This window comes from Melospiza melodia, chromosome 23 (assembly GCF_035770615.1).
Source record: "Melospiza melodia melodia isolate bMelMel2 chromosome 23, bMelMel2.pri, whole genome shotgun sequence".
In the NCBI taxonomy this organism is placed as follows: Eukaryota; Metazoa; Chordata; class Aves; order Passeriformes; family Passerellidae; genus Melospiza; species Melospiza melodia.
The window spans coordinates 9,299,712-9,320,134 of NC_086216.1; the positions used below are offsets into that span (position 1 = coordinate 9,299,712).

The 20,423-nt window shown below is 42.4% G+C and overlaps 1 protein-coding gene across 7 annotated transcripts in view; it reads right to left on the reverse strand.

The window, feature by feature from the left end:
* The window catches only part of PPP3CC (protein phosphatase 3 catalytic subunit gamma), a 63,731-nt gene that overhangs the window by 17,229 nt on the left and 26,079 nt on the right, over window positions 1–20,423 (reverse strand). For all 7 annotated transcript variants that reach the window (XR_010030421.1, XM_063175400.1, XM_063175397.1 and 4 more), the window contains exons 2-6: window positions 20,065–20,262; window positions 17,414–17,538; window positions 5,324–5,435; window positions 2,044–2,189; window positions 198–337 (exon numbers count right to left, since the gene is read on the reverse strand). Coding sequence is in view for 6 of the 7 variants with exons in the window: in XM_063175400.1 (XP_063031470.1) it covers window positions 198–337; window positions 2,044–2,189; window positions 5,324–5,435; window positions 17,414–17,538; window positions 20,065–20,262 (721 nt within the window). In the remaining variant the exon portion in view is untranslated. The remainder of the gene's footprint in view (window positions 1–197; window positions 338–2,043; window positions 2,190–5,323; window positions 5,436–17,413; window positions 17,539–20,064; window positions 20,263–20,423) is intronic.

Genomic DNA, 20,423 nt, shown 5'->3' on the forward strand with positions numbered 1-20,423 from the left:
TATTCAACCTATACCTTCCCTGACACAGCAAATTCTTATCCAAAGACAACTCAATATCCAAAGAAGCAAAAAAACAAAGAAGAATTTGTGTATCAGAGCCAAGTGAGGAGAATTCACGTAGACTGCAAAGGCCCCCAGAGCGGCCTGAGCATGATTTTGGTGTGAGAGGAGAGAAATGCCCCCTGAACAGCCCTCACCTGTAGAAATAGGAGCAGCCTCGGACAGTGTTGTGGGCAAAGTGCTCCAGGGTTTTCTCGTTGCCGTAATCCTCCGAGGGATCTGACCACAGCAGGTCACACATCGGACCAAAGGCTGGAGGCTCCTTGAACCTGTCTAACTGGAGAGGGGACACAACATCAGCAGGAGCTGGGGCAGGATTCCTGCTTTGTTCCTCTGTTCATGTCCTGGATTGCCAAGCAAATTGTGTTCTATTGACCATCTGCATGGCAGTTGTCTTCTATTAAATGAGCAGTTTTCCTTATCTCTTCCACACCCATTCCTCCCTCTGGGGAGACATCTGCTGATAAGAGGCCACTGAATATCACTGCATGGCTGATAAGAACTACAGCATCCCATTGGGAGATGTGAGCCCAGAGGGAGGAGCCAAGCATTCCTGTCTGGATATAATCTGGGGATTCTGGAACACCAGCCAAGCATTCCTGCCTGGATATAATCTGGGGATTCTGGAACACCAGCCAAGCATTCCTACCTGGATATAATCTGGGGATTCTGGAACACCAGCCAAGCATTCCTGCCTGGATATAATCTGGAGATTCTGGAACACCAGCCAAGCATTCCTGCCTGGATATAATCTGGGGATTCTGGAACACCAGCCAAACATTCCTGCCTGGATATAATCTGGAGATTCTGGAACACCAGCCAAGCATTCCTGCCTGGATATAATCTGGAGATTCTGGAACACCAGCCAAGCATTCCTGCCTGGATATAATCTGGAGATTCTGGAACACCAGCATGGCTTCTGCACTGGATTCCCCAGAGGAGCAGCAGCTGCCTCTGCCCCTGGATCTCCAGAGGAAGACTCCACCCTTGTCCAGGATCCCTGCTCCAGCAGAACCAGCCCTGACACTGCAGGAGGGCTGAGCCACAATTCCAATGGGACTGCTGCCAACACCCTGACCCACAGGGTGTCAGGCTGGGTTCTGACTCTGCATTGTTTATCTTTTTATTTACTGCATTGTTTATTTTATCTTTTTATTTTCTTCCCTATTAAAGAACTGTTATTTCTTGCTCCCATATTTTTTGCCTGAGAGCCCCTTAATTTAAAATTTATAGCAGTTTGGAGGAAGGAGGGGATTTACATTCTCCATTTCAGGGAGGCTCCTGCCTTCCTTAGCAGACATCTGGCATTCCAAACTGAGACAGTACAAATCACCAACGGGATGGGACTGCTGTGGGACACCTCTTGAGCTGTTTTATTTTCCAGCATCAGCTTCATTACATGGTTATGACAATGGGAAGATGTCATTTCGGTTCACATCTTAGGTAGCAGACAAAGAACTTAACGTTACAACTCACTTTTAAAGTTTTTTGACCAATCACACAAAGCAAAAGCACATTGACAGTAGGTCTATCCAACCACTGTAAGCACAGGTACCTTTGGTTAAACAATGCTTGCTTATTTCGAATACAATACCTGCTTGTGAGCCTTAAAACACAATGCACAGAGCTCCATTATTAAGCTTAGAACTTCCTAATATCTTCTTAGATATACTTTTCAGTAGCTTATGGATTTATTTTAGACAAGCATTAATACACAGACCATTGTTCTATTTGATTAATATAGAGACCATTATTCTATTTGCTTTTACTTTTCTACTTTTTACATAATTTTTTCTACTGACCAATCTCATGGCTACTGCTTAGTTCCAATCACAGTTCTGCTGTTTCTAAGTCCTGCCTTCTTTAGCTTTCTCCAAACCCTCTGATTTTATGGATTCCCACCCTTCCAGCCCCCAAATCCACACAGGAGCGAACCCCACAGGGAACTGGGAGGGAAGGGAAAAGCTCCTGGAGCTGACTTACTTTCCTAATGTCATCTAGACACGTGATTTCTGGAGACAGGCCCCCGTGGACACACAGGAATTGCTGGTTGAGGAGGGCAGCAAGAGGAAGACAGTCGAAGGTGTCCATGCACGCGTCGTACACTCGCTCCGAGTACTTGATTCGACCTGCAGGGAGGAACCCAATCAAGCTCTGATCAGCTCAAGTGCTGATCAATAAACTCCAGGAACCCAGCTCCTCAATCTAAATGGCTCACAAATCTAACTTTGCACCTTGTAGTGAAAATACTGATTTAAATTCAGCAGTGTATTGGTGAAAATACTGATTTAGATAAAAATTTTGCACCTGTGTATTCATGAAAATGCTGATTTAGAATGAACTCTGCACCTGCACATTTGTGAAAATACTGATTTGGAATCAAACTTTGCACCTGTGTATTCTTGCAAATACTGATTTGGAGTAAAACTCTGCACCTGTGTATTGGTGAAAATACTGATTTAAAATCAGCAGTGTATTGGTGAAAATACTGATTTAGAACCAAACTCTGCACCTGGGTATTCATGAAAATACTGATTTAGATTAAAACTTTGCACCTGTGTATTTGTGAAAATACTGATTTAAAATCAACTCTGTGTATTGGTGAAAATAATGATTTAAAATCACCTGTGTATTTGTGAAAATACTGATCTGGAATCAACTCTGCACCTGGAATCAACTCTGCACCTGTGCACTTGTGAAAATACTGATTTAGAATCAAACTCTGAACCTGTGTATTGGTGAAAATACTGATTTAGAATCAACTCTGTGTCTGTGTATTCCTGAAAACACTGATTTAAAATCACCCGTGCATTTGTGAAAATACTGATTTAGAATCAAACTCTGCACCTGTGTATTTGCGAAAATAATGATTTGGATTAAAACTCTGCACCTCTGTATTTGTGAAAATACTGATTTAGAATCAAACTGTACCTGTATATTCCTGAAAATACGGATTTAAAATCAACTCTGCACCGCTGTATTTGTGAAAATACTGATTTAAAATCACCTGTGTACTCGTGAAAATACTGATTTAGAATCAAACTCTGCACCTGTGTATTTATGAAAATATTGATTTAGAATCAAATTTTGCACCTGTATATTGGTGAAAATACTGATTTAAAATCACCTGTGTATTCCTGAAAATGCTGATTTAGAATCAACTCTGTGTCTGTGTATTGGTGAAAATACTGATTTTAAAATCAACTCTGCATCAGTGTATCCATGAAAATATTGATTTAAAATCAGCAGTGTAATGGTGAAAATACTAATTTGGAATCAATTCTGCACCTGGAATCAACTCTGCACCTGTGTATTGGTGAAAAATACTGATTTAGATTAAAACTTTGCACTTGTGTATTCCTGAAAATGCTGATTTAGAATGAACTCTGCACTTGTGTATTGGTGAAAATACTGATTTAAAATCACCTGTGCATTTGTGAAAATACTGATTTAGACTCAAACTTTGCACCTGTGTATTCCTGAAAATACGGATTTAAAATCAACTCTGCACCCATGTATTCCTGAAAATTATGATTTAGAATCAACTCTGCAACAGTGCATTTGTGAAAATACTGATTTAGAATCAACTCTATGTCAGTGTACTCCAGAAAATACTGATTTAAAATCAGCAGTGTATTTAGTGAAAATACTGATTTAGAATCAACTCTGCACCTGTGTATTCCTGAAAATGCTGATTTAGATTAAAACTTTGCAACTGTGTATTCATGCTAATACTGATTTGGAATCAAACTCTGCACCTGTGCATTTGTGAAAATAATGACTTAGAATCAAACTGCACATAAATAATTGTGAAAATACTGATTTAGATTAAAACTCTGCACCTGTGTATTCATGCTAATATTGATTTGGAATCAAACTCTGCACCTGTGCATTTGTGAAAATACTGACTTAGAATCAAACTGCACATGTGCATTTGTGAAAATACTGATTTGGAAAATAATTGTTGGGTGTGTAAAAGAAAAGGTTTTTTTAATCTGGAATTGGACAATATTAATGTCCCTTCAGTTTGTTTTCCACAACACCTGCACTGAGATCAGCACCAAGGAGATGAGGAGTTCCCAAATAATGAAAATTGGGGTCATGAAATAAATTTGGGATGCTGCTGAAGCCACCCCATCACTTCCCACAGCACCTCCAGCCTCATCCTGACTGCTGAATTTGGCACAGCAGCCTCACACAGCCATGGGGGCAGGAATTGCTTTTCCACAGCTCCTGGGAGCAGGATTTGCCCACTGATCTTCCAGGGCTGACAACTCCAGAGATGCCTCACCCCAGCAGAGGGGAAGAGGATGTTCCCATAGATAAATCACAGTTTGGCTCTTACACCAAGGCTCAAATCTGCTCAGAAATAGCCATTTCCCAGAGACACTAACAGGGGTTCTCAGGGAAAGGGAAAAGCAGCACCCCCTGTTTTCCAAAGGGAAAAAGCCAACCCCAGCACCTGGTTCAGACTCAGCAGGAGCTCACCTGTGTGCAGGTGATGGGCACAGCAGCCAGCACAGAGCTGGGAGGTGTTTCCCAGCTCATTCCTGGAGTTAACAGAACAGGGACTCATCCCCTCTGAGCCTTCCCCCCATCCAGCACCACCCAGAGCTGATGGGATAAAGATTGGATTTGTGCCTTGCCCAGAATTATCTCTGGAGGTCGGGTCCTTGAGCAAGAATTCCCTAAAGGAGCTTTGCACTGAGTTCTCCACCTCTTTTATTCCTTGGAATGACAGACACCCATCATTCCCTGACCTCCCCTCAGCACTGCTTTAAAAACATCCAAATGCTGTGCACAAACCCATCTTTTCACTGCAAAAACCATTTGAAAGGTAAATGATCCTCCCCAGTGCAAACAGGGAGGAGCAAATCCTTCCCCCACTGCAGCTCCAATCACTGATCCCAGCTGCACAATCTGGAGCTGGAAGGCTTTTGGCACTGATTACATGTTGGAAGTCAGGGAGGGGAGGATGTGTGTGCCTGCCTCATCAGGAGAGAAGTGTTCCCATTTCTTCCATCCACACTCAGGCTTTGAAACCAAAAGGCCACATTTGGTGCTTAGCAGAACTTAAAGATTTGGGGTTTGGGGTATTTTTTTATAGCAGAAGAGCAGGAAAACAAGACAACAGGTTTTTACAGCTCTGAGGCACAAAAATTGAAGCCCACGCCTTCTCACACCACCTTATTTTTTAAAAAAATATATTTTAAAATGCATTATTTAAATGGATTCAAATCCTTCTCCCACTGCTGATACTTACATTCCTGCTTGAAGGTGAAGTACTCTGTGAGGTGCCTGCACTCGTGGTTCCCTCGAAGGAGGAACAACGTTTTGGGATGATTTATCTTTAAACTCCATAAATACAGCACGCACTGCAAGAGAGGCAAACAGAGCAGGTCATAAAATCCTTTCCCAGGGCACTCATCAGCCTCAGACTGCACTAAGAGCTTCTGGGAAGACACCCAAAGTGGAACCCAGCTCCATAATGGGCAGTGCATCTTCTCCTGGCCAAGTGGGGAAAAGCCACCGGGATTTCTCTATATTAGGGCTGACTTGGAGAAGTGACAAATGAGGTCGTGGCCAACAGAAAGCAGCTCAGGGCTGGGTGGGGGCAGCTTTGCTTCCAACACAAACCAAAGGATAAAAACCCCCTTTTGTAGAGCAGCAAAGCAGAAGCAGCTGTTTGCTCCAGATGTTCCACTGGGATGGAGACCAGTGAGAGGAGCAGGCAGACATTTGTCCATGAAACACCTGGAAAATTAAACTTCACCTTCCCCACTGATTTCCACCCCCACTGGTTTTTCTGCTTATGCTACAGTCATGTGAAGTTCAAGCTCAAAACAGGAAAAGCTGAGCCTAAAAAACAAGCTTAGCTTAGCAAAGCTGTCTGCCTTTGAAAAGGGCTTTCCACATCCCCTCTGTGAGCAGCAGCACCTGCAAAACAGAGCCTTTGATGAGGCACAGACCAAAGCCAGCCTGAAATTGGGGTTTTAGCAGAAATATTTCATGCTGGCTTCCCCCAAAAAAGCCTGAGGGAAGGGCTGGGAGGGCTCACCCAGCCCCATGTGCTCGGGCTGACAGCAGCAGAGCTGTTATCTCACACGGGGAAGTGTTATCACATTTCCCTCCTTGCTGTGGAGTGCTGGAAGGACAATCCATAAGGACAGCAAGCTCCAGGAGCTGGATTAAAGGCTCTAATAGCAGCTTACCCTGGAGGCTGACAGGCTGCAGGACACGCCTGGGAAACAGGAACCACCACAAGTGTGTTTTACACCCTCCAAAATTCCCCAGCTGGGGCACAGATCCCCAGGAAACAGCTGGAAACAACCAGAACCAAACTGAAGCAGTTCCCAGTTGGTTCCCAGCACAGCCAGTTTAGATCTGGTGGTGCTGAAGCACTGAATCTGTTGAAGCACTGAACCCTCTAATTTAAAATTCCCAACCTGGGGCACAGATCCCCAGGAGCCAGTTGGAAACAACCAGAATCTAAATTAACCTGTTCCCAGTTGGTTCCCAGCACAGCCAGTTTAGATCTGGTGGTGCTGAAGCACTGAACCTGTTCAAGCACTGAAGCCTCCAATTTAAAATTCCCCATTTGGGGCACAGATCCCCAGGAACCAGCTGGAAACAACCAGAACCAAACTGAAGCAGTTCCCAGTTGGTTCCCAGCATAGCCAGTTTAGATCTGGTGGTGCTGAAGCACTGAACCTGTTGAAGCACTGAAGCCTCCAATTTAAAATTCCCCATCTGGGGCACAGATCCCCAGGAACCAGCTGGGAACAACCAGAATCTAAATGAAACAGTTCCCAGTTGGTTCCCAGCACAGCCAGCTTAGATCTGGTGGTGCTGAAGCACTGAACCCTCCAAAATTCCCCATTTGGGGCACAGATCCCCAGGAACCAGCTGGAAACAACCACAATCTAAATGAAGCAGTTCCCAGTTGGTTCCCAGCACAGCCAGCTTAGATCTGGTGGTGCTGAAACACTGAACCCTCCAATTTAAAATTCCTCCTTTGAGGCACAGATCCCCAGGAACCAGGTGGGAACAACCAGAACCCAAATGAACCAGTTCCCAGCACAGACAGTTTAGATCTGGTGGTGCTGAAGCACTGAACCTGTTCAAGCATGGAACCTTCCAAAATTCCCCATCTGGGGCACAGATCCCCAGGAACCAGCTGGGAACAACCAGAACCAAACTGAACCAGTTCCCAGTTGGTTCCCAGCACAGCCAGTTTAGATCTGGTGGTGCTGAAGCACTGAACTCTCCAATTTAAAATTCCCCATTTGGGGCACAGATTCCAGGAACCAGCTGGGAACAACCAGAACCAAACTGAACCAGTTCCCAGTTGGTTCCCAGCACAGATAGCTTAGATCTGGTGGTGCTGAAACACTGAACTCTCCAATTTAAAATTCCCAACCTGGGGCACAGATCCCCAGGAACCAGCTGGGAACAACCAGAATCTAAATTAACCCATTTCCCAGTTGGTTCCCAGGACAGCCAGCTAAGATCTGGGGGTGCTGAAGCACTGAACCCTCCAAAATTCCCCATTTGGGGCACAGATCCCCAGGAACCAGCTGGGAACAACCAGAACCAAACTGAACCAGTTCCCAGTTGGTTCCCAGCACAGCCAGTTTAGATCTGGTGGTGCTGGAGCACTGAACCTGCAAGGTAAGCTCTGCAGGAATCATCCCAGCTGATCCCAAAAACCCTGAGGAGCTGAAAAGCACTGCCTGTGTCTCACTTGGAATTCAAGCCCACATTAACAACTTGATTAATTGGGAATTCCAAACGAGAACGGGGCCAAGGCCAGTAGCAAAATCATGTTTTATTGCATCTGTTACCAGGAGGAATGCTCCCAACAAAACCATTTATAATTATTCTGGGATTTAAAGCTTTAACCTCCCTGTGCTTGCAAGAGAAATGTCATTTTTCTGGGCTGCCAGGAGAGCTCTGAGGCTGCTATAAATGAACCAAATGACTTGGAGGAAGAAGCAGCCCTGGCATCAAAGCAAGGCAGAGATGCAGCATCAGTAGGGGAGGGTTTGGGATGCATTTCTAAAATGCAGAGATTTTTAAAACACATTTGAAGGGGTTTAAAGTGAAATGGGGTTGAATTTGGCACCACAATTCTTCCTGGACAGGGCAAGGACGTGGAGAGAGACCATTCCCTGTGGCTGGAGGTTGATGTGGGGACTGCCAGGTACCAGGAGGACACTGGTAAAGGACATTGGAGAGCCCTCAAGGGCTCCAGAGGGGCTGGAATGAGGAATGAGGGAATTTCTACACTTGCATGCCTCAGATGCTTCCTGGTGTTTTGCACAGATCCCTTTCCCAGGAATTGATTCCTGCCTGTTTGCAGTAGCCAAGGAGCAAATCCAGGCAGTCAGAGCTTTTTGGGTTTAAATAATTTTAAATAATCTCCTCCCTTTATTCTGTCTCTCAGTGTGAAACCCAAAGCCAAGGGTTTGATCTGCTTGGAAAGTGAAAGCTCAGCAGGACACAGGGAGGGAATTCCAAGAGGAATTGGGACTTTCAACCCTAAAAATACAAGAGGGGCTGGTGCCAAACCTGCCCCCACCAGGACTTCTGTCACCATTCCCAAAACCATCTGTAAGGAAGTTTTACACACAGAGCTTGCCAGGGTGGGAACAGAGGGAAAAAACTCCCAAATCCAGCCCACAAATCCACCTTCACTTCCACTTTACAGAGCTGACTGCATCTCTTGTATATTACTCTGGATCTCTTTAATATTATTCTGGATTAAATCAAGATTAACATATAATTCCATAATTAGCAATCACATGTCCCATCATAACTGGATTGGAAGAAGTGGCCTGGGAAAGGTGCTTGCCATGATCACACCCCTTTTCCTGATAAATTTCCTCTTTCCATGGATTCTGTTCCTGGCCATATCAATTCACTTTCTAATTTTACAAAATCATTCTATTCATTATATTCCAGCTTTGACCTCCCTCACCATTCCCAAAACCATCTGTAAGGAAGTTTTACACACAGAGCTTGCCAGGGTGGGAACAGAGGGAAAAAACTCCCAAATCCAGCCCACAAATCCCCCATCAATCCCACTTTACAGAGCTGACTGCATCTCTTGTATATTACCCTGGATATATTTAATATTATTCTGGATAAAAAGTGCATTAAATCTAGATTAACATATAACTCCATAATTAGACAGCAATCATGTATCCCATCATAACTGGATTGGAAAAACTGGGAAAGGTGCTTGCCATGATCACGCCCCTTTTCCTGATAAATTTCCTCTTTCCATGGATTCTGCTCCTGGCCATATCAATTCACTTTCTAATTTAACAAAATCATTCTATTCATTATATTCCAGCTTTGACCTCCCTCACTATTCCCAAAACCATCTGTAAGGAAGTTTTACACACAGAGCTTGCCTCACTATTCCCAAAACCATCTGTAAGGAAGTTTTACACACAGGGTGGGAACAGAGGGGAAAAAGTCCCAAATCCAGCCCACAAATCCACCTTCACTCCCACTTTACAGAGCTGACTGCATCTCTTGTATATTACCCTGGATATATTTAATATTATTTTGGATAAAAAGTGCATTAAATCAAGATTAACATACAATTCTATAATTAGACAGCAATCATGTGTCCCATCATAATTGGATTGGAAGAAGTGGCCTGGGAAAGGTGCTTGCCATGATCACACCCCTTTTCCTGATAAATTTCCTCTTTCCATGGATTCTGTTCCTGGCCATAACAATTCACTTTCTAATTTAACAAAATCATTCTATTCATTGTATTCCAGCTTTGTGGACTGGGATGATCCTTCCCTACCATGAGCACAGACCCCTCTTGTGCCATTCTGCGATTTGGCACTAAAAGCTGAATGAAAGGAGCATTTTTCCCACTGGGGATCCTTCAGCAGGGCCCTGCCTCATCAGCATCTCCCTAAAATGGGGGGATTTCCATGGGAAATCAGGGAGTTCATCCTGATTTCCATGCTGCCTGTGAGCCCTGCACTCTGGAGCTGGGATCTGTGGCCAGCAAACCCTTCCAGCAGCATTCCAGCTTTCACACGCTTCTTCCCTCCCCTTTTCCCTCACAATTCTTTTCTTTAAAAAAAAAAACAAAACCACCAAACCATCAACCAATCCACTCTCTGTGGCCTCATTATGCTGGGAATTCATGTTTTTAAATGAGAATTTCCCTAAGCCAGAGGCCCAGCAAGAATTTGTTGAATGATTTGTTGCTGATTTCCAGCTGAGAGCCTTGGGGAGGGGCTGGGGGTTTGGAAGGTTTTGTGTGAGCCACAAATTCCTCCTTGTACCTGGACAAGCAAACACCTGGAGCCACAGGGAGCACCTGGAAGGGAAATTTGGCCCTTACACCTCCTTGGCCCCCAGTCTGGCATCATTTCCTGTAATTAAACCCTCCCCTCCTGCTTCATTCTGTAAAAAGGTCACTGCTAAGGAATATCCTGAGCTGGAAGGAATCCACAGGGACTCCAAGGCCTGGCTCTGCCCAGGACAGCCCCAGCTGCTCAGATCATCCCAACTTGGTGTGGTGACACATGAGGTGCTGCTGCTGCTCCAAACCTTCCCAGAGGTCACACCACAGGGAAAACCTGGATGTTTTCCCATCTGGGATACTCCAAACCTGCTGTTGTTCCACTACAGAAAGCAGATTTTGTGCATTCAGGTGGGAATCTCTCCCAGCACAGTGGGTGCGCAGCATTCGCATTCTCTAAAATGTGAATCTGAATACTTTGCCCAGGATTTTTCTCCTGGGAAGCTGAGAAGTTTCAGAGAAAAGGAAAACAATTCTTATCTCATTTGCTTCTCCTGTGTTTTGCTTGTCTGGAATGTGTTTGGAGATTGTTTACCCACAGGTGATTGTTTCATTGGATTCTGGTGTGAGGTATTTTAACTCTTTGGCCAATCAGGGCCAAGTTGTGTCAAGACTCTGCAAAGAGTCACAAAATTTCATTATTATCTTTTTAACATTTACTAAGTATCCTTTCTGTATTCTTTAGTATAATATAGTATTCTTTAATATAATATTATAAAATAATAAATTAGCCTTCTGAGAACATAGAATCATACTCATCATTCCTGCCTGTGTCAGGGCATTTCCCAGCAAATATAACAGTAGGTGGAAGGGAGAAGCACATGGGGATGAAAACTTCTGGATTCTGCCTTATCCTGATGTTTGGAGTGTTTGCTGTGCCCATCAAAGCCCACCCTGAGCTGTGGGACCACAGGGATTCTCCAGGGGGAAACTGTGGCATTCCTGCTGCAAAAGGGGGGAAAAAGGAAGGAGGAAATAAAAGCTAAAACATCTTTTTTGTCCCACCACCTCCATTCTCCAAGGCCATACATCCTCTTGGAATTATTCCATATTATCACAGGCAGAGAGGACAAGGGGGATTTGAACTAAAAGGGGATTTGGATGGGATATTGGGAAGAATTTCTTCCCTGTGAGCATGGGGAGGGCTTGGCACAGGATGCCCAGAGGAGCTGGGAAAGAGTTCCTCATCCAAGGCCAGGTGGGACAGGGTTGGAGCAACCTGGAACAGTGGAAGGTGTCTCTCCCAGGGGTGGAACAGGATGGGATTTCAGGTTCTTTCCAACCCAAACCATTCCATGAGTCTGTGATGGAGAGATCAGAGTCCGATCCCCAGCATTTCTGGGTTAAGAGCAGAGAGTGGGAGCAGGGCTTTTCCACCCTGGATCTACACAATCCATACACACACACAGGGCCCAACACCTCTCATTTGAAGGCTCAAAAAAAATTTAAAAATCCACTTTTTCTCTCAGAAGGAGCTGCTGCTCTGGAATTTAATCCCTTTTCCAGGTGAACACTGCACACACAGGGGGATGTGTCCTTCCCCTTCCTCCCTGGGGGCTCCTGCTGCCAGCACCACCCCAAACCCCCCAAATCCCAGATCCCAGCAGCCCCAGCTCTGCCTCTGTGTCCCTGCTCCTCGTCACACCTTGGCTCCCTGTCAGCATTCCAGAGCCTGGGGCTGGAAGGGAGCCAGGGGCTGCTGGAGCTCAAGCTGTCAGCCCTGCTCTCCCTAAATCCTCTGCAGAATCCTTCCAAGAGCCCCTTGCACTCATCCCTGACAGCTCCTTCCCAAGATTCCTCTACAGAGCCACAGGCTCAGCTGTTCCTGCAGCCTCTTTTATCCAAGAGAAATCACTCCCTCTGTTATCCCAGCTGATTTCTGCCACATTTCAGGCCCCTGCTCCTCCAAAAGCTTTTCCTTGCATGGCTTCCAAGTGGGATAAGTGCTGCACTTGCACTCAGCCCTGCCTCTGTGAATCCAGCTGGCTGCAATCCCTTGGGATTTGTGGCATTTTGCTAAGAGCTGTCCCTTCCTGTCCCATCCCAGCTCTGCCCTGAGGCAGCCACAATCCTTTGTACTCCCAGTTTCTTGGCCATGGAATCCCTGGCACAGCCCAGGTGACTCCTGCTCCTCTCTCCTGACCCCATCCCAAGGTTTTAGAAGGAAGCAGTGACTCTTTCTCCTCCTGCTCCATCCTGAATTCTGCAGCTTTTCCAACATTTCCTTCCCACTGCCTGCTGGGATCCTGCTGGAACCCTGGATGCTGAGAATTTTCAACTTTCTGTGCTGACAGGACTCACAAGAGAACATCTGGCCTAAGAAACTTCCAAAATTAATTGATAACACTGAGATTATGGATGTGTAATTAGTTAAAAGGGTGTGGTATCACAGAGAAGAAAACTTAGAATTTTAAAATACAGAAATATAAATAAAAAGCAAGACAGAAGTTTTAAGGCAGAGACAGCTTGTTCTTCTTTACCTTCTTCCCTCTTTTCCATGAGTTTGGGTGGTATTTTGTAATTAGAAAAGTCCACATTACAAGTTTCAAAAAACCAGTTATTAAGTTAAAAAGGAAAATAATCCAAGTGTCGTTTCTTAATTAGATAGTCATTCTTAAAAGAATAGTTAGCCATTTTTTTGCCTTACTAATCAAAAGCTGCAAAACTCAGAGTTGTAGGACTATACCAGTGATAAAAAATAATAAACAATTAAGTGCAAACATGAACTACAAACTCAAATTCCTTCAATCCCAAGCTCCAGAACCCACAGGATCTGCAGCAGCACCATCAAATGTCCCTCTGCTGTCCCTGAGTGACAGCCCCAAGTGACATTAAATCCACCCCAGAAGGCAGAGGTCAGGCTTTAACCCCATCACTGCCACTTCTCTGCCACTGGGTGAGGATCCAAAGATGGGGACATCAATTTCCTGCCCAAAATCACACTGGGAATTATCAGCATTGCCTTCACCCCATGCAGAACTCCACTGGAGGGGAAATCCAGCATGAGAGATCTGGGGTTGGTGTTTGGGCTGATCCTGAGCTGGATTTCAACTCATTCTGGGCTGAATTTTACTGATTTGGAGCTGTATTTAGCTGATTCTGAGCTGTATTTATTGTGCTGCATTTGAACTGATTCTGAATTGAATTTTACTGATTTGGAGCTGTATTTAACTGATTCTGAGCTGTATTTATTGTGCTGCATTTGAACTGATTCTGAATTTGACTGATTTGGATCTGTATTTAACTGATTCTGAGCTGTATTTGTTGTGCTGCATTTGAACTGATTCTGAATTTAATTTGACTGATTTGGAGCTAGATTTGAACTGATTCCAAGCTGCATTTAATTGATTCTAAGCTGAATTTTACTGATTTTGAGCCATATTTTACTGATTCTGAGCTGCATTTAATTGATACATTTGAACTTATTCTGAATTGAATTTTACTGATTTGCAGCTGCATTTTAGTGATTTGGAGCTGTATTTATTTGATTCTCAGCTGTGTTTTATTGTGCTGAATTTTACTGATTTGGAGCTGTAGTTAACTGATTCTGAGCTGTATTTTATTGTGCTGCATTTGAACTGATTCTGAATTTAATTTGACTGATTTGGAGCTGTATTTAACTGATTCTGAGCTGTATTTATTGTGCTGCATTTGAACTGATTCTGAATTTAATTTTACTCATTTGGAGCTGTATTTAACTGATTCTGAGCTGTATTTAATGGATTCTGAGCTGTATTTTATTGAGCTACATTTGAACTTATTTTGAATTGAATTTTACTGATTTGGAGCTAGATTTGAACTGATTCTGAGCTGTATTTATTGTGCTGCATTTGAACTGATTCCAAGCTGCATTTAATTGATTCTAAGCTGAATTTTACTGATTTTGAGCCATATTTTACTGATTCTGAGCTGTATTTCACTGATTCTGAGCTGCATTTTAGTGATTCTGAGCTGAATCTGAACTGGTTTTAACTGATTCTGAACTGGTTTTAACTGATTCTGAGCTGTATTTTACTGAGCTGCATTTGAACTGATTCTGAGTTGAATTTTACTTATTTGGATCTGTATTTTACTGATTCTGAACTGAATTTGAACTGGTTTTAACTTATTCTGAACTGGTTTTAACTGATTTTAACTGTATTTTACTGAGCTGCATTTTAGTGATTCTGAACTGCATTTGAACTGATTCTGAGCCAAATTTGAATTGATTCTGAGCTGCATTCTGCTCATTCTGAACTGAATTTGAACTGATTTTACCTGGTTTTAGCTGATTTTAACTGCATTTTACTGAGCTGCATTTTAGTGATTCTGAACTGCATTTTAGTGATTCTGAACTGAATTTGAACTGGTTTTAACTGGTTTGAACTGATTCTGAACTGGTTTGAACTGATTTTAGCTGTATTTTACTGAGCTACATTTTAGTGATTCTGAGCTGCATTTTATTGATTCTGAACTGAATTTGAATTGGTTTTACCTGGTTTTAACTGATTTTAACTGCATTTTACGGAGCTGCACTTTACTGATTCTGAGCTGCATTTTACTGATTCTGAACTGATTCTGAACTGGTTTTAACTGATTTTAACTGCATTTTACAGAGCTGCATTTAATTGATTCTGAGCTGCATTTTGGTGATTCTGAGCTGCATTTGAACTGATTATGAGCTGCATTTAATTGATTCTGAGCTCCATTTTAGTGATTCTGAGCTGCATTTTACTGATTCTGAACTGATTCTGAACTGGTTTTAACTGATTCTGAACTGGTTTTAGCTGATTTTAACTGCATTTTACTGAGCTGCATTTTAGTGATTCTGAGCTGCATTTTAGTCATTCTGAACTGAATTTGAACTGGTTTGAACTGATTCTGAACTGGTTTTAACTGATTTTAACTGCATTTTACGGAGCTGCATTTTAGTGATTCTGAGCTGCATTTTACTGATTCTGAACTGATTCTGAACTGGTTTTAACTGATTTTAACTGCATTTTACTGAGCTGCATTTTGGTGATTCTGAGCTGAATTTGAACTGGTTTTAACTGGTTTGAACTGATTCTGAACTGGTTTTAACTGATTTTAGCTGCATTTTATAGAGCTCCATTTTAGTGATTCTGAACTGAATTTGAACTGGTTTTACCTGGTTTGAATTGATTCTGAACTGGTTTTAACTGATTTTAACTGCATTTTACGGAGCTGCATTTTAGTGATTCTGAGCTGCATTTTACTCATTCTGAACTGCATTTGAACTGGTTTTAACTGGTTTTAACTGATTCTGAACTGGTTTTTACTGATTTTGACTGCATTTTACTGAACTGCATTTTAGTGATTCTGAGCTGAATTTGAACTGGTTTTAACTGGTTTTAGCTGATTTTAACTGCATTTTATCGAGCTGCATTTTAGTGATTCTGAGCTGAATTTGAACTGGTTTGAACTGATTCTGAACTGGTTTTAACTGATTTTAACTGCACTTTACTGAGCTGCATTTTAGTGATTCTGAGCTGCATTTTACTCATTCTGAACTGAATTTGAACTGGTTTAAACTGGTTTGAACTGATTCTAAACTGGTTTTAACTGATTTTAGCTGCATTTTACTGAGCTACATTTGCACTGATTCTGAGTTGAATTTTACTTATTTGGATCTGTATTTTACTGATTCTGAGCTACATTTAATTGATTCTGAACTGAATTTGAACTGGTTTTAACTGATTCTGAACTGGTTTGAACTGATTTTAACTGCATTTTACTGAGCTGCATTTAATTGATTCTGAGCTGCATTTTGGTGATTCTGAGCTGCATTTGAACTGATTATGAGCTGCATTTAATTGATTCTGAGCTCCATTTTAGTGATTCTGAGCTGCATTTTACTGATTCTGAACTGATTCTGAACTGGTTTTAACTGATTCTGAACTGGTTTTAGCTGATTTTAACTGCATTTTACTGAGCTGCATTTTAGTGATTCTGAGCTGCATTTTAGTCATTCTGAACTGAATTTGAACTGGTTTTAACTGGTTTGAACTGATTCTGAACTGGTTGTAACTGATTTTAACTGCATTTTACGGAGCTGCACTTTACTGATTCTGAGCTGCATTTTACTGATTCTGAACTGATTCTGAACTGGTTTTAACTGATTTTAACTGCATTTTACTGAGCTGCATTTAATCGATTCTGAGCTCCATTTTAGTGATTCTGGGCCAAATTTGAGCTGGTTTTAACCAAGATTCACCACTTTGGCTTCCTCCAGCCCCAGCACCCCCCCAATGGTCACCTCTATACTGAAGTAGCCTCTGTCCACGTAGACCCCTGATTTTAACTGATTCTGAACTGGTTTTAGCTGATTTTAACTGCATTTTACTGAGCTGCATTTTAGTGATTCTGAGCTGCATTTTAGTCATTCTGAACTGAATTTGAACTGGTTTTACCTGGGTTTAGCTGATTTTAACTGCATTTTATCGAGCTGCATTTTAGTGATTCTGAGCTGAATTTGAACTGGTTTTAACTGGTTTGAACTGATTCTGAACTGGTTTTAACTGATTTTAACTGCATTTTACTGAGCTGCATTTTAGTGATTCTGAGCTGCATTTTACTCATTCTGAACTGCATTTGAACTGGTTTTAACTGATTTTAGCTGCATTTTACTGAGCTACATTTGAACTGATTCTGAGTTGAATTTTACTTATTTGGATCTGTATTTTACTGATTCTGAGCTACATTTAATTGATTCTGAACTGAATTTGAACTGGTTTTAACTGATTCTGAACTGGTTTGAACTGATTTTAACTGCATTTTACTGAGCTGCATTTAATTGATTCTGAGCTGCATTTTGGTGATTCTGAGCTGCATTTGAACTGATTATGAGCTGCATTTAATTGATTCTGAGCTCCATTTTAGTGATTCTGAGCTGCATTTTACTGATTCTGAGCCAAATTTGAACTGATTTTGAGCTGGTTTTAACGGACTGAGCTCTGCTTTAACCAAGATTCACCACTTTGGCTTCCTCCAGCCCCAGCACCCCACAATGGTCACCTCTATACTGAAGTAGCCTCTGTCCACGTAGTCCCCCAGGAAGAGGTAGCGGGTGTTATTGGGTGATCCTCCCACTTCAAAGAGCTTCATCAGGTCAAAGAACTGCCCATGGATGTCACCACACACTGGGGGAGCAAGAACAGCACAAAAGAGGGACAGAATTACCACGCTAAGAAAAGCAAGGTCACGGCGGCAGCGAGGAGCAGCAAAATCTTCTCTTGTGAGAGCTCAGCAGAGTTAAAAAAACCTTGAAGGTGGAAGGAACAGGGCAAAAAAAAAAACCTGCTGGGGTTATCCAGGTTGTTATTTAGGAATTGAGCCATGAGTTCTGGTGGAATATGGGTCTCCTCTCCAGGTCTTATAAGCTCTTCAAGATTTATTTCACATCCAGGATAGCTCAGCTGCCTCAGAAGGCATAAAATCAGCAGGATGGCTCCTGGGGTAGTGTTGGAAACAAAAAGGTTTTAATAAAAGGCAAAATAACAAAACTCTGTATTTACAGTGAAAAACTGAGGTCCTTGCCCCTCGTAAAACACCTCACACAAACAATTAATTTCTTTGTTCTCTTCTTTTCCTAGAAAATTGCTCAGGGGGAACTTTTTGGCTTCTGTCCACCTTAAGTTTGAGGTGAAGTCCCCCAGGTCCTATGAGGTATCTTTTCACCTAACTGAGGAGAGAAAATTCTAAGTTTATTTCCTTTTTAAGAGGACAAAAGATGGTTTTGTCACTGCATCAACAGGGAGCACATTCCTATGTGAAAAACACCAATTCTTGGTTTTAAAAATTTAAAAGTTTAAGAGTAATAAAATGGTTATAAAAATAGGAATATAATTACAGTAATAAAAATTGGAACAATTTGAATTAGGACAATATGAGACAATAAGAACAAAGAGTTAAGGACAGCCTGGGTACCTTTTTCTGGGTAAAATAAGCCCAAAAAAGGACCCAGGTTAACAGAGGATTAACCCTTAAAAGCAACAGCCTGTTGCATATTCATACATCTCATACATGATGCAAAAATTCCATTCAAACACAGGATTCTGTCTGGTCAGTGACAACTTCTTCCTCTTAATCCTAAGGTGAGTGAGGTGGGAAGAAGTTCGAGGTGGGAAGAAGTTCTTTTCTTCTGATAATGGAGCAATAAATTCTCTTTCTCTGAAAGATTTAGGTGTCCTGTGGCTGCTGTCTTGGTGTGAGTACCTCATTTCTCTCTTTAAAAAAATATCCCACATCCATAGTTTCTGTTTTCACTACAAAAGCTCCATTTTAACGACAAAACTACATTTCCCATCCTATTAAAATGTTAACACACAATATAACATACAAATAGTAAATATCTGTGTAGAGCCACATCATTTGCACTTTTCACAGCCAGGAGCTCTGACCTGTGATTGGAGCCTCCACCTCGATCATGGTTTTCTCGAAGAAGTTCTTTTCTTCTGATAATGGAGCAATAAATTCTCTTTCTCTGAAAGATTTAGGTGTCCTGTGGCTGCTGTCTTGCTGTGAGTACCTGACTCCTTTCTTTAAAAAAAATATCCCACATCCATAGTTTCTATCCTAACTGCAAAAATTCCATTTTAACGACAAAACTACATTTTTCCCATCCTATTAAAATGCTAACACACAATACAACATACAAATAGCAAATATCTGTGTAGAGCCACATTGTTGAAAGCCAAGGGAGCCAACCCATCTTTGTTGACCAGAATCGACTCCGATTTATTGATCAAATCAGCCACCTTTTATAACAGTGTTAATTAACTTCATGCATATTGCAAAATTCAAGCTCACCATAGGCTACAGAGAAAACTCTAACCCCTCCTTTTGTTTACAATACCAAGATTTGTGTTCTCAAAACTTACTTTTACTTTCCCAAAACAGCCAAAGACAGACTGTTCACCTGTTATGAGAAAACTGCCTGGTGTGAAAGGTTCTCAAGGCCTCCATGTTTGTCACTTTTGCTTTCCCACACCTTATCCAAGGACAAGATATTTACTTGTCATTAAAAACAACCTGAGACCTTCTGCTGTTTACATAAACATGCCCGAGAATCTTGCTGTTTACAGAAACAGGCTGTGAGAATTAGCTGCTTACAGCAGCCTTTTCCTTTTCCATCAGCTATATTTTTACACGGCCTTTTTCCTTCAAGCCATGTCTGAGCAAAAAATCTCCAACACCACAAAATTTGCACTTTTCACAGCCAGGAGCTCTGACCTGTGAGGCTACAGAGAAAACTCTAACCCCTCCTTTTGTTTACAATACCAAGATTTGTGCTCTCAAAACTTCCTTTTACTTTCCCAAAACAGCCAAAGATAGAATGTTCACCTGTTATGAGAAAACTGCCTGAGAACCCTGGTATGAAAGGTTCTCAAGCCCTCCATGTTTGTCACTTTTGCTTTCCCACACCTTATCCAAGGACAAGATATTTACTTGTTATTAAAAACAACCTGAGAACTTCTGCTGTTTACATAAACATGCCCGAGAATCTTGCTGTTTACAGAAACAGGCTGTGAGAATCAGCTGCTTACAGCAGCCTTTCACTTTTCCATCAGCTGTATTTTTTCATGGCCTTTTTCCTTCAAGCCATGTCTGAGCAAAAAATCTCCAACGCCACAAAATTTGCACTTTTCACAGCCAGGAGCTCTGACCTGTGATGGGAGCCTCCACCTCGATCATGGTTTTCTCGTGCCTCAGGATGGCGGCGCCGTCGTTGATGATTTTCAGCGCCGCGTCCTCCTCCAGCCTGCCCTCCTTCACCAGGTGGCTCTTGAGGACGTCCAGCCTGGGTTTGCCATCCTCAAACACCTCCTTGAGGGTGAGCCGCTGCGTGGGAGGGAATGGCACAGCTGCAGAGGCAAGGCAAGGCAAGGAGTCAGCTTCTCATGGAGAGGGAGTGACAGGCGCTGCTGCTTTTAGGAAATTTAACCCACAAACACCAGAGGTTTGTTGTTGTACCGTGGTTTTATGGTTTATAATGGTTTTGTCTTTGTATCGCCTTATTTTCCCC